Source organism: Lampetra fluviatilis, chromosome 30 (genome assembly GCF_964198595.1).
Source record: "Lampetra fluviatilis chromosome 30, kcLamFluv1.1, whole genome shotgun sequence".
NCBI lineage: Eukaryota > Metazoa > Chordata > Hyperoartia > Petromyzontiformes > Petromyzontidae > Lampetra > Lampetra fluviatilis.
The window spans coordinates 2,026,453-2,043,526 of record NC_136304.1 but is presented as its reverse complement, the minus strand read 5'-3'; the positions used below and the strand labels follow the sequence as shown (position 1 = coordinate 2,043,526).

Below are 17,074 nucleotides of genomic sequence, written 5' to 3'. Positions count from 1 at the left end.
GTGAAGGGCAACCTGAGGACCTGGTTCAGATGTCACTCACCGTTGATTTAAACCATGAATGGGATTCGAAGTCACATCGACGGATTCATAGCGCAGAGCGCTAACCACTGCTCCACTGCTCCACTCAACTCCCTTCATTACTCAACGTGGATGCTTTCTGCGGCAATAAAAAAAAAACCCTTACAGGAATACGCGAGACGAGACATACGATAGCACAGACGGATACACTGGTGGTTTATTGAGAGCCGGTATTGCAGCATTTGCATTTCTCGCATCGCGGATGCGAAATATCAAACGCTCCACAGCCATCAAAGGGCTGTCCGCTGGGGTTTGTACACAGCTCGCAATTCTATAAACAATGAACACAACGGCGCGCGTCTCTCTCTCTCTCTCCTCTCATTAATGGCACAGAGAGGATGTCCGCCACGCTGCTTGTGTGGTGGGAAGACAGCGGTGGGATGGAAATGTAATATTTGAGCCATTGTACCGCAACGGCTCCCCGCGTGTGTAAAAAAACAAACAATTCGTGATGCGTAAAGTAGAGGGCGTCGTTAAACGGATTGATGTACGCGTCCGTCTCTTCTTTGTGTGTGTCTGGGGTTACGATTCCCCTCTTGCTTGTGGAAGGCAAGGCGTGATTCACGCTCCGTGGTAACACTGCCGCTCGGCAGTACAAATGTGACCGTGCATTTGTTATTGCGGTGGGCTGTAGAGCCGGCGTCACGGTGGTTAGCGCACTGCACGATGATGCTGGTCACCATGAGTTCAACTCCCGGCCACGGCAAGCACGTCAGTGGCGAGCGAGTGATATCGAAACCAGTCTCACCTGGCCGACCCCTTCGCCAACCACACAGACCAGAGCGTGGGCGAACAACCAACACATGATCATCTACACGGCGATGGGAGAGGTCTTCGTCGACTGGATTGACTGACACGCGGCTGCGAGTAAATAATGCGATCTGTAATTGTCGCGCAAGAGAGGATCAATACAACACAAGCCGCGCCGTAAGACTGCAATGGAATGGCGTTAGGCGGGCACGACTCCTGTAATCGATACAGGGGACCTTTACTCAACACGAGCAGAGGCAAGCCGCGTTAGTCTGAAAGACGACGTGGGAAATACTAACCGAGAGCTCTCTGCGCCTCTGAATTGTGTCTTTCTCGACTAAACATCTGGAATAAGTTCGACCACCGCACAACACACGAGGTTTCCACCACGTCTCTCTGCTGATGGAGCCCTGAACTAGTTCCAGCGTGACTCGGCAACTTGCAGAACCTACAGAATTCTCCGCGCGTGTAACGCATGCGACACAGTTAAATACGGATTCAAATATCACTCGGTATGTTCCCGAAGGCTGCTGCTGCTAGGCAAGCTTGGGGTTCTGGTTATCCCGCACCTCCGATTATCACGGTTACCTAAGTGCGGTGCGAAAATAAGTGCAACGTGCATACATTAGCGGCATAAGGCACTACCACTAGAGTGCACGGTGCAACGGTCATCGATGATAAATCCTACATGATTGTACCCTGTGTTGCTGTCATCCCATGAGCACGCCACCGCAGCAGTGTCGTGAGGACAACACGAGGCGAGGTGGACGTCGCGTCCTTCAATTCGGGAACAGCTTTCACGGACTGTTCCGGATGAACTCAAAGCACTGGAGGGTACATCCCTCGTGCACCCGCGCGCGCACATTCTCAGGGTTGCGGATTAGCCGAGCTGGCGTAAGAAATCAAACAAAAGGGAGATGGCATTTTTTGTTTTATTTTAAAGCGAGCATTGTTTTTGCTTGTTAGAGTCGACAGTTCCTCGCTTGTCGGGAGGGAGCAGGTCAGTGACGCAGAGCCCACGTGGCCACACACATGTCAATTAGTTGGAGGAAACAAAAACAATAAAAAAAAACAAATGACATTTCCACGCCTTCACCCAATCTGCACAGGTGGTGGGTAAATCGGGTACCAAACTGTGGTTGGGCATGACATAGGAACGTGACATTTCCACCAGCGCACTGACTGGCTCAGGGCTATAACATGAACACCGAGCGTGTTTGTTCATATCGCACGGGATGTGTCCGTCGCATAGAAGTGCAGTACAACAATGCACATTACCGTACAACAATGGATCTTACCGCCATGCCCTCTACTGCCCACAACGTAGCCCGTGTCCCCCCTTCTACCCTCCCCGCCTTCACCAAGGCACGCGGAACCAGCGCGGTGAAGTATGGTCAAACTACCCGCACGACCCGAACGGCGCGGGGAGGACCTTGTCCAGCAGTGCATTGAGAGATGGCTGACCATGTAGGAAGGTAAAGTCACGAACACACAGCACACACACACACATCTATGATAACACCCATCGTGTGAGTTCGCAATCCGGCACTTTTGAGGCAAGGGTTGGTGGATCGACAGAGAGATCTGCGAAACTTCCAAACCCAGCAGTGCTCGGCCAGGTGGCCAGGAAAATGACAGCACAGCAAATTTGGTCGCAATCCATCCGTGCGGAGCTGTGAGTGGCATCCTCACGGTGCGCGATGGGCTTTCTCCGGGAACTCCGGTTTCCTCCCACATTGCCAACTCTCTCATCGGAGGAAATTGGCCAAACGTGAAAGCGCAGGACCCTCCTAAGGAGCAGCCTCGAGACGCAGTGCGGCTTTAAATAAGGAGCAGTAGCGTTTAGTTACGTAGGGTGCACATTGTCACTCCACTGCTGAATGAATGCCTCTCCACGTCGCCGCCAGTGACGAGCGTTGCTTTGGCCGTACATCACCACGCCGGTCATCGCGGGCTGTTGGAGCCGAAGCCCAGCACCGTTTCGGACATCGCTCGCCACCGGCGTGAGTTGGCCGTGTTCGCGAATCTCAACTCGGGTCGCACAGGTTCGCAGCGCGATGCTAACCGCTGCGCCACCGCTCCCGCGCGACATCATCATCATCACCGTCACCGTCACTAAAATCACAACTCAGTGCTCGGTGATAACTCACCAAGTGCGGTCCCACGAGCAGCGCGTACAGCCAGTCGCGCCCTCCCAGGGGGCACGGGGGCGAGTCTGGACGACCCTGCCCCCCCTGGACTTGCCCCTGGCCGTGCCCTTGCCCAGCGAAGGGGCCGTGCAGGGCAGCACGAACCAGCGCCCCCTGGCGCCGCTTGAGACTCTCGAGGTGACGGATTCCGGCGAGCGCAGACTCCAGTCGGATGGCGGTGAGTCGCGGGGCAGCTCCGGCAGCGGACAGCGGCAGCGACAGAGGCGCGGCCGCGTCTTGGGGTGGCCCGTCGACCCTCTCGCGCGACACCTCCACGCCCACCGACATGGCTGGCGAGATGCGTGATTGTGTCGTGACCCACGCTGTGTCTTATTCGTTGCAGGCGTACGTCTCGATTGCCGAGCCTATCTGCATTCGGTTTGCCCCATCCAACGTATTGCCCCCCCCCCCTCTCTCTCGCTGCCGCTGTAATACGGAGGAGGTAGCCGGAGAGAATTCAACACAACGTAGAGTTATTATTGTGTTGAGAAGACACCGTTGTATTCGTCCGGGCTACATTGTGTGCAACAGCCGATGTCTGTACACAGCGCCGGCTGGCTGGCTGATGCTTGCTGATGGTGATGGTGCTGAAGAACGCGAGACGCGCTCACGGAATGCCTCTCCTCCGTGCTGGTCTGAGCGCGACTGCGCCGCTTGTGGAGCGCAAGAGGCGAGCAGCCGGCGCTGACCATTCATCCCCCGCCTCCTCCACCTCCCTTCTCCCTCCACAATCCATCAAAGACAAAGATTCCCCGTATAGCCTTAACAGACTGTTGGGGCAAGCGCTGTTTGCGAGCACCTATGAAGGCCGGCACGGCAGACGAGTGGGTGGGATAGGCAGCGCCTCACCCGTCCGCCTTTGTCTCCCCAGTGACGATACTTACGTACAGCACCAGGTACTCATTTGAGGCTGAGTCGACCTAGGAGAGGTCCAGGACCGGTTCAGGACCGGTTCAGATAATCGTCACTGGCGTTGACCGTGAGCGGGAATCGAACCCGGATCGCTGGGTTCATGGCGTAGCGCCGCTACACCACCACCTCCACCCGCTCCATCAAGCCACCCCCACCTCATGCAGGCGTGCGTCTCTCTGTGTCTCCGTGTCTCTGTGTGCGCGTGAGTCTCTCTGTGTCTCTGTGTACGCGTGAGTCTCTGTGTCTCTATGTGCGCGTGAGTCTCTGTGTCTCTGTGTGCGCGTGAGTCTCTCTGTGTCTCTGTGTACGCGTGAGTCTCTGTGTCTCTGTGTACGCGTGAGTCTCTGTGTCTCTGTGTACGCGTGAGTCTCTGTGTCTCTGTGTGCGCGTGAGTCTCTCTGTGTCTCTGTGTACGCGTGAGTCTCTGTGTCTCTGTGTACGCGTGAGTCTCTGTGTCTCTGTGTACGCGTGAGTCTCTGTGTCTCTGTGTACGCGTGAGTCTCTGTGTCTCTGTGTACGCGTGAGTCTCTGTGTCTCTGTGTACGCGTGAGTCTCTGTGTCTCTATGTGCGCGTGAGTCTCTGTGTCTCTGTGTGCGCGTGAGTCTCTCTGTGTCTCTGTGTACGCGTGAGTCTCTGTGTCTCTGTGTACGCGTGAGTCTCTCTGTGTCTCTGTGTACGCGTGAGTCTCTGTGTCTCTGTGTACGCGTGAGTCTCTGTGTCTCTGTGTGCGCGTGAGTCTCTCTGTGTCTCTGTGTACGCGTGAGTCTCTGTGTCTCTGTGTACGCGTGAGTCTCTGTGTCTCTATGTGCGCGTGAGTCTCTGTGTCTCTGTGTGCGCGTGAGTCTCTCTGTGTCTCTGTGTACGCGTGAGTCTCTGTGTCTCTGTGTACGCGTGAGTCTCTGTGTCTCTGTGTACGCGTGAGTCTCTGTGTCTCTGTGTACGCGTGAGTCTCTGTGTCTCTGTGTACGCGTGAGTCTCTGTGTCTCTGTGTACGCGTGAGTCTCTGTGTCTCTGTGTACGCGTGAGTCTCTGTGTCTCTGTGTACGCGTGAGTCTCTGTGTCTCTGTGTACGCGTGAGTCTCTCTGTGTCTCCGTGTCTCTGTGTACGCGTGAGTCTCTGTGTCTCTATGTGCGCGTGAGTCTCTGTGTCTCTGTGTGCGCGTGAGTCTCTGTGTGTCTCCGTGTCTCTGTGTGCGCGTGAGTCTCTCTGTGTCTCTGTGTACGCGTGAGTCTCTGTGTCTCTGTGTACGCGTGAGTATCTCTGTGTCTCCGTGTCTCTGTGTACGCGTGAGTCTCTCTGTGTCTCTGTGTACGCGTGAGTCTCTGTGTCTCTGTGTACGCGTGAGTCTCTCTGTGTCTCTGTGTACGTACGAGTCTCTGTGTCTCTGTGTGCGCGTGAGTCTCTCTGTGTCTCTGTGTACGCGTGAGTCTCTGTGTCTCTGTGTACGCGTGAGTCTCTCTGTGTCTCTGTGTACGTACGAGTCTCTGTGTCTCTGTGTGCGCGTGAGTCTCTCTGTGTCTCTGTGTACGCGTGAGTCTCTGTGTCTCTGTGTACGCGTGAGTCTCTCTGTGTCTCTGTGTGCGCGTGAGTCTCTGTGTCTCTGTGTACGCGTGAGTCTCTGTGTCTCTGTGTACGCGTGAGTCTCTCTGTGTCTCTGTGTGCGCGTGAGTCTCTGTGTCTCTGTGTACGCGTGAGTCTCTCTGTGTCTCTGTGTGCGCGTGAGTCTCTGTGTCTCTGTGTGCGCGTGAGTCTCTCTGTGTCTCTGTGTACGCGTGAGTCTCTCTGTGTCTCTGTGTGCGCGTGAGTCTCTGTGTCTCTGAATTCGGGTACTTGCGGTAGGGAGCAGTGGTTAGCGCACAGCGTTACCAACACCGGCCACCTGGGTTCGGTTCCCAGCCACGTACAATATCAGTGGCAAACGATGCAGACATCTACAGTTGCCTCCTATACGCCAACCCAAACTGGCCAGCGTATGTTCAAACAATTCACATCACTAACCCTGGAGAGGAGACGCTTTCATCCGGCAGTGTGCGTGGGTGGTTCTGCTGGCGCAGTGGTCACCGCGCCTTCCCTCCGTTAGATTCTCAATCCGTGCTGACAATAGCGGCACGTGGTGTCTAGATCTGTCGTGAAGTCTCACTGGCTCGACTCGGTCTTACTTCACTGGCTAGAGAGCGGTGGGCAATTATCAGAATCGCTGTGGTTCTTGCCACACAGATTCTCGCCGACTGCACTTTCCCCCAACAGTCGGTTTAAAGACTTTGTCAAGGATCAGGATCTTTGCATTGCTGGTATGGCTTGGGCCTCGTACAGGTCGACTCGGACTAAAATGAACACCCGCTGCAGAATTGTGGCAATGGCAGTAACGGAGAAACAGAGGCGGTAGGTAGGGTGTGTGTGTGTGTGCTGGGCTGCTATCAGGTGCTCGCTACAGCACTGTTCAGTTAAATAACTGTAAAATACCATTGACAACCATCGAAAATCATAACCTCATCAATTATAATTATCATCGAGCAACCATCGTCAATTAACCCTTGTCGATTACCTGACGGCATTCAGTTCTCCCTTAATGCGACTGTGTTCCTGATGGGTGCAAACATCATTTAATACACACACACACACACACGCGCGTGTACACTCTCATTAGCACACACAGACACACTCACCTAATGAAAATCTCACCTATATAATTGAACGCTCATTTGCGCTCTTTTACAAAGGGGCCACCTCTGTGTCAAGGTTTAACTCTAACCCCACGAGCATCGCTACTCCGCCTTCTCCAATGAATCAGAGAGAACTACAATGATGTTCTACCATTGAATCGGAGCGTGAGCTTATTGTTACTTGCGCAACACAACCTAATAATAGTTATCCACTGCTGGATAAAGATGTCTCCCACGCCGTGTCAGCCATGGGGCATGTTCAGCCATACTTCACCACGCTGGTCAATGGTAATTGAACGAAGTGAAGGGGGGGGGGGGTTGACAGCCTTTGCAAGGACCGGTTCAGATATCACTCGTCACCTATATTCGCTATGGCAGAGTGCGCTAACCGCAGCGCCACCGCTCCACATGCGCAATAGTCCAGGTGATGCCCACGTGGCGACTGAATGGGGCATCCTGCAGAGAGGCTCAGAGCTCTCGACTTGAGCTGGGCTCGGGGCTGTGAGAGCTGCCGGGCCGTTCGTGCGGCCAGAGGGGGTTTGGTGCACGGGCCAAGGTTTGACGGGAGGGTCGAGTCTGGAGGTTAATGGTCTCCTGCAGTGCAGTTCTCAGGGGGTGCACGCGGGACCCCTTGTTTATAAAGGGTCCCCTTCATCCCCTTGACCCCCCCTCCCGCTCCTGGATGTGCCCCCTCGTGACACCCGACGACCTCGACTCATGCACTACACGTGCTCGCACTGCGACTATGAATCAACTGCACCTGGACGCATTTAGAGCGTGGAACTGCCGACCATTCGGACGAGAACGCAACACGGCAAACAAGCTTGCGAAGTAACGCACGCCTTTGTCTCTGATATTTATACAGCGAACCGGGTCCTAATTTCTTTTTAAAGGCGGAATCAACCGAGCGTGAGCCCAATGATCGGTACAGAGATTCGCGACCGATGTTGACCGTGAGCGGGAATCGAACTCAGTTCGCCGGGTTCGTAGGGCAGTGCGTTACCCACCACGCTGAAGTTTCCACACACACACACAAGATAAAAGACAAAGATCCCCCATATAGCCTTAACAGACTGTCGGAGCAAGTGCTGTTAGCGAGCACCTATGAAGGCCGGCACGGCACGCGAGGTGGTGGGTGGCCAACACCACGCCCGGTCGCCTTTATCTCTCTAGTGACGGTGGTTACACATCGCACCAGGTACTCATTTGAGGCTGAGTCGACCTAGGGGAGCCCCGGGACCGGCACACTACCGCTCCCCACAAGCATGCTTTGTAGTGTTTAGCTTGTTGTCCTTCCCCCCGCACCTCCGATTAGCACGGTTGGCCACGTGCGGTGAGAAAGACGTCAAACATACATCGATGCAAAACGCGTGGCCTACACGGCGCTTTCTACATTAGAAATACGGAAGCAGACAGGTCCCCCAATGTTCCTCAAAGCTCTGGATTGCGTCTCCAGGTTTTGCGTCGTCCCGCGATCAACGTGGCCGGAGAGTCGTGGCTCGAACGGGAATCCTCCTGGCACGCGTGGCACCTCCAGATGCCACTGCCATCGGCACACAACCGCATCAAGTGCTGACCCCCAGCTCCATCGAGGTCAGATCGCGTAAATATATAAATGTGTCGTTCAAACCCGCCACCACCCGGCACAGCCAACGAGTAAGGGTTGTCACGTAAACAGAACGTGGCCAATTCGTCACTAGTATAGTAATTGTTTGAACGACACATTTACATATTTACGCGATCTAACCTCCCCAAAAAAAACTCTATTATGGATGATATTGGTCGCGAAAGCCTACGTGGTAAACAAAGCAATTGAGTGCCGGGTTCATCTTTACTAGGACTCATCGGCGGAGTTTCTGTGCAACTCAAACTGGGCCAATCCTCTCTTTGGCACCACCTACATCGGCCAAACTTTTCAACGTCCGTGTCGTATCATCATTTGACGGCAAATTGAATGGATGCCGCGTTATGTGGGACGTGTGTACCAATCATCATGCTCGTGCAGCGTGCAACGCCCTATTGTTTATTTGAACGGAAATATTGGGGGGGGTAGGGGCACATAGTGGGTGTATCGTGGTGGGCCGCGAGCACTGGAGTTTAAACCCCTGATTGATATATATATTGTACAACATATACACAGTACACCCAATGTTCTCGTTGTGCCCTTGGAGATAGACGCGAGTTTTCACAACAACGTGTGTTGACGTTCTAAAGCGTCACTGAGTTTATATACGGCGTGTACTCTTAAACAAACAAACAAACAAACAAAAAAACGCGCACGACCTGAGCGCACGATGTCCATCTCTGGCGCGCAGTCTTGCATGGAGATGCAATCGACGAATGTCCGTGCTCACCGTTGATCAAGATGAACCCTCCCCAAATTAGATTCGCTGGCTCGATAGTTTCTCACCTGTGTCCTCACGTTATGATGAAGACAACAATGATAATTATGACGAATGATTGTGATAGATATGTCTGCGCGGCCTCCGCTATCGGCGATGTGCCCTTTGTTGCGACTCGGCGATGTTTTCTGTGCGATGCTTTCTAGGAGGCTTCGTGAATCTGTGATACCCTCGTCACCGTTGCAAACGTCTCAAGGGATTATCCACGTAAACATTAGTATAATCAATAAAAACAAATCTATAACATCGCGTAAGTAATATCTGTGCGGTAACGCCTACACCTTAAGTTTTAAACAAAATGTTTGTTTTCATATGTATGTAACACGATTTTCAGAAGAAAGGGAAAATAATCGCCTGTGGCCACATATCCCGGAATATCCCCGATATCACCACGCCTGGGAAGGTAAGTAGGCGTTGAGCCTGGATAGCACGGCTGGCTGCGTACGGTGCGAAAGAAGTTCAGCACGCATACGCCGTGCTTGGCCGTGCGACATCCAGGTCTAGCCAGGTATAACAGCAAGTTGTATAGAGGTTGTTAGAGAGCGGTGGTTCTTCTTCTTAGCCTGGGGTGCATCACGCACCTCCTGGGGAGTACGAGATGCCCTTTCTGGGGGTGCGAGACATGAGCAGATTTTTTTGTAGAAGGTAAATCATCAAAAGACAAATTAAGCAAGGGCACGTAAGTACAACTACTTTGTTTCATCAAACCCCTATGTACGAATTAACATTATAACAATTGTAACGATTAATAACCAAAGGAGTACAAGGCTGCAGGAAAGGTTAAGAAGCACTTGGAAAGCGCATTGCGGGAAAAAAAATCTATCAATTGTTATACTGTACTATGATGTTATATCTGTGCTCCCAGCCTTCACAAACCCGCCTTCGTCCAACGTGGCCAAGAATGACCAGACACACACTTTTAGTTTTTTTTGTCGCTGAAGTCACGTAGGTAAAAAATTAAATTAAATAAATAAAAATGAAAACAACTAAATAAAATCACGACGTTTCGGAAGCAACACGTGATTTAATTTAGTTGTTTTCATTTTAATTTATTTTATTTATTTACCTACGTGACTTTACCGAAAAAAACTAAAAGTATGGATCCTTGCAGTCACGAAAACTTCAAATCTAGAATTAATGGCCAGACACCTCTCACGGACCCCGCGCGCCTTGAAGATGCCCCTCCATACGGCGGTGCACGTCCCGTCCACACGTGTCATTACATCTCACTTGGCTTCGCGTGGACTACTTTAACCTCTTCCTTGTTGTGCGCAGACAAATCCAACAGCGGTTCAGCCGTAGGGGCCGTCTCAGCTGCGGGAGAGCTGGTGTTGTACACGTCTGTGAGTGTAGGCTGTGGGCCATAACATCCACGAGGGACATCCACTTAAATGCGTGCTGTGTGTATCTATCTATCTATCATGCACGATCTCATCTGGCGAGGTCGATAATGCTTTCACCCGCGTCCCTGACACGACAACCAAATGCAACCCAGCTCAGCGCGTGGATCGTTCTCTCCGGCTCCTCCGGTTCTGGATTTTCCCCCCTCCACATTTGTAATGAACGCGCGTTGAGATTATTGAGATTATCTTTGGCTGCTGTAAAGTTCCACGTGATAAGCCACTTCGTTGAGCTGTCATTTGTGGCCAGGTCGCTTCTGAAAAAGAAGCAAATAAACTCAGTGGGATTAACCAGGTAAAATAAACATATCTATATAGTAATGATTTGATTACCTTTTATATGCATTACACTCCTACGGTGTTTTAGCGTTGTTTGTTGTTGCAACTCTCTGACCCGCCCCTACTGAACATTGTGACAAAGAGCTTTTCAGCTCATCGGATTCCTCCGGTATACATCAAGATTCTGATAGCAGCATGGGAAAGGTTAGGCCATCGTCCAGCAGTGGACAGACCCTGACTACCGATGACGATGAACTGTTGCGAAGCGAGTGGTGTATCAAGCCCGCCGTGGCTGACGAAGATGCCGTTGGGGTCACCAGAACCGTGCCCGGCCGCCTTTATCTCCCCAGTGCTGATGTCTCCACGCCGTGTGTACAGCACCCGCAGTCGGGGAGGTGCATTACCGGTTCAGATATCACACGTCCCACATGTCAGCCGTGGGCAGGAGTTGAACCCATTACTCAGGGTACACAGTGCAGTGCAATGCCTTCCCCACTCCTATCCAGGCCGCCAGGGCACACGAGGGGGCGGGTTGGCCAGCACAACGCCCGACCGCCTTTGTCTCCCGAGTGGCGATGTTTTACACACCGCACCAGGTACTCACTTAAGGCTGAGTCGAGCTAGGGGAGGCCCAGGTACCCGTTCAGATAATCGTCGCTGGTGCTGGTGGCCTTGAGTGAGGCATCCAACTCGGCTCGCCGGGTTCGTAACCCAGTGCGCTAAACCGCTGCACTACCGCTCCCCAAACCCTCCCAACGCACTGACACGCGCGCGCACACACACGCATACAATCAAGCTATCTGCACAAATCAGACCACGAAGCCAACTCTACGCGGGGGAACAATCCAACACAACTAACGGAACAGCAGCAGAGGAGTAAGAGCGCGACCCCACCACGTGCAGATGGAAGTGGAGGAGTGGTGGGTGGGTGGGTGGTGGTGGGGGGGAGCGCTTGGGAACGTGAGCGCATGACCACGTCTCGGGGGGTATTGAGAATCAGACAGAGGCATCGGCTTGGAATGCGCTGCAGTCTGGACGGAACCCGCGATTGTTTTTGAGGCCGCGAGCTGCTGCTGCTGATGCGGACACAAGCGCGTGAATCATTGCGGAGAGGCGAGGAGAGAGCGAGTCGCGATGATATTTTATTGCAATCGGCACGTCCCACCGGCTCCTCATCCTCCTCTTCAATCGTGCAGCCCAACAGTGAACTTTGCCGCACTGCGCCCCTGCTCCCGTGACAAACGAAGACCTGCAGGAGCCTGTACCACCTACTTGGGTGTGCGGTGGTCGCCCACCCACGCACTACCCAGGTTCAACCCCTGCTTATCTTCCGTAGACCCTGACGATAGCGGGAGAATTCCTGGTTGATTTGGCCACGGGCGATTCGTTTCTTTTTTGGGGGGTGGGGGATTTAGATATTGTATCTGGATAATCCATTGAGATGGAGTATCTCGTTTGCAAGGATGTCCAAGGTATCAAAGATTGATGACGCCTATAGTAGGAGATATAGCACAGAAAAGAGGAACGTGTGGCCGAGTATAAAACATAGCCGAGTGGAAGAGGCATGTACCTATTGATCCTCGTAATGATTATCATGATGATGTGAGGACCCAGGTGAGACACCACTGAGACAACAATTAGATTTTGCAAGGGTCACATTGGGCAACGGGATCATTGACCCGTCACGGATGAATGAATAAATAGTCAAGACGATGCACTGTTTTACATTTTTTTTTTTTAAAGAGACAGGATGTGTCTAGAATTGAGCAGGGTTATAACAGCTTGGGAAAAGAGGTGAAAGGAGGGCATTCCAAAATCGAGCGTTAACGAGGGAAGAGACAGACAGTGAAGTGTAGTGGTTGAAGACGGTATTGGTGGATTTTTCTACAGGCTACGTGCACGTTTTTATGGTGGATCAGGCAGATTTTACGAATCTCCCGAATCTGCTGGGCTGCAATGTGGCACAGAGAAGGCAGCACGGCAAGTGGGTTCTTAAACCCCGACTGCGTGAAACCTCGCAGTATCGTCCGCCCTCTTCTCCTCCCTGCAGCGCAAGAGGCAAAACTCCTCCTACAATAGAATTGGCCAAACATCCCGATGCGGGACCCTCCTCAGTAGGAGTCTCCAGGTCAGTAGAAATGATGCTTAGCTGTATTAATTATATTGTTATAATGATCACTACTCCTATCCACTGTGCAATTATCCCTTGCACAAATAATACAAATCATAAAAGCCGCTGCCTAAGCTCACGAACACCGCGCTCGTCTGCAACTGCCTAGAACAGTGCAGATAATCGTGTAGACTCCAACAGCAAAACTCCACTGCTAAGTGACGTTCCCATTATGTATTCATTTAGAACGCCTCGTTAAATTTCGATTTAAAGCTTTCGTGACTGCAGGGATTCATCTTCTTGGCTCTTTCGGTAAAGTCACGTAGAAGGGAAATAATAAAATAATAAAAATAAAACATAATAAAATACAATTCTCACGACGTTTCGGCCACAACGCAAGCAGCCGTCCTCAGGTGACTGAGGACGGCTGCTTGCTTTACCGACAGAACCAAGAAGATGAATGCCTCGTTACCCCAAGAAAGTCCGAGTCGCACGACTATTGTTCGGAAAGGTCCCGCCAGGTGTCCGTAGCTCGCGGGGACAATGATCGTCGTGTATATTACTCGTTCGAGTAATTTGCGGTGTAAATGCTTTTTCAAATTTGTCAAACTTGGACCGTGACGTGCAGCCACGCGATGGCCTCGCTCCTTCTCTTGCCAACGACGTCGCGAGTTCCTGAACCGCCCACCGCCAAACGGACGGTGCGGGCCTCTCGTAGTGGCGTTTTCGCGGCGGCCGCGGTGTTATTCGGGGCGGCCGCTGGAGTTCGAACCGTGGACCTCTGCGGTAAAAACAACTTGCGGCGACGGTGCTACCGCCAGGCCGTGCCACCGCCGGTTGTCGAGTGCAAGGGCTCACGATCAGACACCAGAGGTTACTCATAATGAAGGTTGTTGTTGTTGCATAGATCGCGTGAATATCAATGTGTCGTTCACCCACCACCACCCGACAAAGCCAATGTAGTCAGGCTCGTCGCGTAAACTAAACTTGCCAATGTATTCCTACTTCAGCACACCGGTGTGTTGGAGAGTAAATCGCCTGTTGAAGCTGGTTGTAATCGCCAGCGAAACGTCGTACTCAAATTGTAAATGCTGTGGGATTGCTCTCCAACACACCGGTGTGCTGAAGTAGTAACGAATTAACACGTTTTGTTCACGCGACAACCCTTACTAATTGGCTGTGCCGGGCGGTGGTGGGTTAACGACACATTTATATATTAGCCGCAAAAGCCAAATTGTAAAACGAGGGTTTCGCAGCAAGTTTCCTCGTCTTCCTTTTTACAGATGAACATTTTTTTGACAAATAAAGTGTCTCCCCCTGCCGCTGCAAAGACAGAAGTACAAACTGACGTGCACGCTTACAAATATATATATTTTTTTAAATGTTACAGCCCATTGTCGACCCACTTCTGGATGAAAGCCCTCTCTCAACTGTTTGTCGGTCGTGGGCGTTGTTTGACCATACTTCACCAGACGGGTCACCAAGCAGTTGGCGAAGCGGGGGAGGAAGACTCAGGACAGATTCGGATATCGCTCAGCAATCGAACAAAATAATGTTGAGTTAACAGTGCAGTGCGCCAATCATTGCGCCACCGCTCCCCCACGCACACTTTAAAGCTCCCCATCCGGTGCCGATCTCGTCATCCTCACGCAACTGTTACATAAAAGCCCGAGTGCTGTTCGATTCCCGGCACTCGGCTACCATCAGTGTGCGAGCGACGTTCAAACCACTCCTGGCCCAGCCCTTCAACCACGGGGCGCCGCGGAGGCGAGATGTTAACTACCTCGCCGGGTATACAGGAGGTCGGGAGTTCGATGCTGATTCCGGCCCTGACGCCTGCTGCTGTATATTTGGAGTTTGCGGTGTCTCTCACCTCGTGGTCGCGTGGAGTTTTCTCCGGGTCCTCCGGTTTTTCCCACCACATTAGGCATCAGGCGTTTAGAGTATTTGGCTGCTATAAATTCCCACATGCTAGGCCACTTCGTTGAGCTATGAAGTAAATAAATACAATGGTTAAGTTAGTCTAGTTTTTTAACCCACCTGTGTTGACGAGCGTGGTGAAGTATGGTCAATTAACCTCCACGACCCACAACGGCATCGGGTGACGTTCATCCAGCAGTGGATTGACAAAAGGGCTGTTCGGGCAACATGTGCAACGTAAGAGGTGGCCCTTGGCTTACGAAAGCGAAACGTCATCGAGATGATTTGCTGTCTGGGCGTCTCACTGAGCGCGCTTTCAACAGAGAGATATGGAATATGATATACACAGAGAGATACGGAATATGATATAAACAGAGAGATACGGAATATGATATAAACAGAGAGATACGGAATGCGTTTCATCACATCGTCATGATAGTAAAAACAGCGCAGTACGAGCGCACGCAGCAATGCCGCTGATGATGATGATGATCATCATGATGGTGGCGGTGGTGGCGATGATGATGGTGGCGGTGGTGGCGATGATGATTATGGTGTCGATGATGATGATGATGACGGTGGTGGCGATGATGATGATGGTGGCGATGATGATGATGATGACGGTGTTGGCGATGTTGATAATGATGGCGGTTGTGGCGATGATGATGGTGGTGGCGATGGTGAGGATGATGGTGGTGGTGGCGATGGTGATGATGGTGGCGGTGGTAGCGATCATTATGATGATGGTGGCGGTGTCGATGATGATGGTGGCGGTGGTAGCGACGATGATGATGATGGCGGTGGTAGCGATGATTATGATGATGGTGGCGGTGTCGATGATGATGGTGGCGGTGGTAGCGACGATGATGATGATGGCGGTGGTGGCGATGATGATGACGGTGGTGGCGATGATGATGGTGGCGGTGGTGGCGATGATGATGATGATGGCGGTGCTGGCGACGATGATGATGGTGACGGTGGTGGCGATGATGATAATGACGACGACGCATATTTGCACGGTTCGCGAATATGGCCACGAGAAGAAGGCGATGGGTATGCATTACGACCAGGGGGTTGCAGAACCTTACTGGCCGCGGGCCGAACAAGACTCACGTCTTCATTTCATACGTCGTTGCATTTCAATCACTCTTACGAGCATCTTAGCCGCACTAATTGGATACTAGTAGGAGGGGGTGGCGGAGGGAGGGGGGATTTTAGACCTGTCAACAACTGTGTTTGTAATTCGATCACGCTCACTCACCTATGTCACTTGCAAGGAGGGCCTCGTGCAGTGACCGTAGAGGCTGGCCTGTGTGTGTGTGTGTGAATGTTGAGGCTATACGCGGCATCTGTATCGTACCTTTGTGGATGTGCAGCGGTCAGACAATGCTCTGTGAAAGTCCTAATGGGTCGTGAGTAAAGGATAACGGTTCCATACTCTTGGTTCTTTCGGTGAAGTCACGTAGGTAAAGAAAATAATAAATACAAATAAAATAAAAATAAATTAAATTAAATCACGACGTTTCGATTGCAACACAAGCAATCATCATCAGGTATGGATCCTTGCAGTCACGAAAACTTCAAATCTAGAATGATAACAGTTCCGCTGCATTCAAAGCGCGCTCTCGTGCCGAGCAAGGTGAGAGACGACAGAATTGACATCGAATGTCGGGAAGACGCAACGCAGACGGCTGCTGATGACTCCATCGGCCTATTCACGCGACGATTTCGCGGCTTCATCTGAAGAGGGGTGCCGCGTGGCACCAGGGGTGAGCAAAGTGTCCCATGACGCCGGCGACTTGATTTTGATTCCTGGCCACGGCCAATATCGGTGCCGAGTGATATCTGAATCGGTCCAAACCCGCCCCCCCAACCCCCATCACCCCCCCCATCAACCCCCCAATCCAGTTCTCCATAAATGGCAAAAGGCAGTAAACTAATAATCATAATCATCAGTAATTACATTTCATGTTGCGTTCAATCAATGCTCTCTATTTTTAATATGCATATAAAGCATACACATATGTATGTGTCCCACACGCGTTGCATTGGTTACGACGTGAAGATATTCGTGGTGCGGGTTTTAATGAATGGCACACGAGAGAGAGAGAGTGCGAAATGGTCCAAGTGACTGATCGTTAAAGAGGCAGCGTCGGGTGCGAGGATCACAGCGCAATAGCTCTCTGATGGAACACCACCAACAGCCTCTCCCATCAGACCCGTGTGGTGTCGCATTCCGGTGATCCAGATCTTTGGAGGCAAGGGTTGATGGATCACGTAAGGACAGTCAGTGCTCTGATATACCATAACCCCACATATATCAAAACAAATATAAGCAGAACTCCGTTCTGTGTCCACATATACATGGA

General features: G+C 51.9%; 1 protein-coding gene across 1 annotated transcript in view; it reads right to left on the bottom strand.

Annotated features, from left to right (window-relative positions):
* The window catches only part of LOC144943123 (uncharacterized), a 34,127-nt gene extending 30,403 nt beyond the window's left edge, over positions 1-3,724 (bottom strand). The window contains exon 1 of the mRNA XM_078870322.1: positions 2,979-3,724. Within this exon, the coding sequence (XP_078726448.1) occupies positions 2,979-3,305 (327 nt within the window). The 5' untranslated portion in view covers positions 3,306-3,724. The remainder of the gene's footprint in view (positions 1-2,978) is intronic.
* Positions 3,725-17,074: the final 13,350 nt, after the last annotated feature.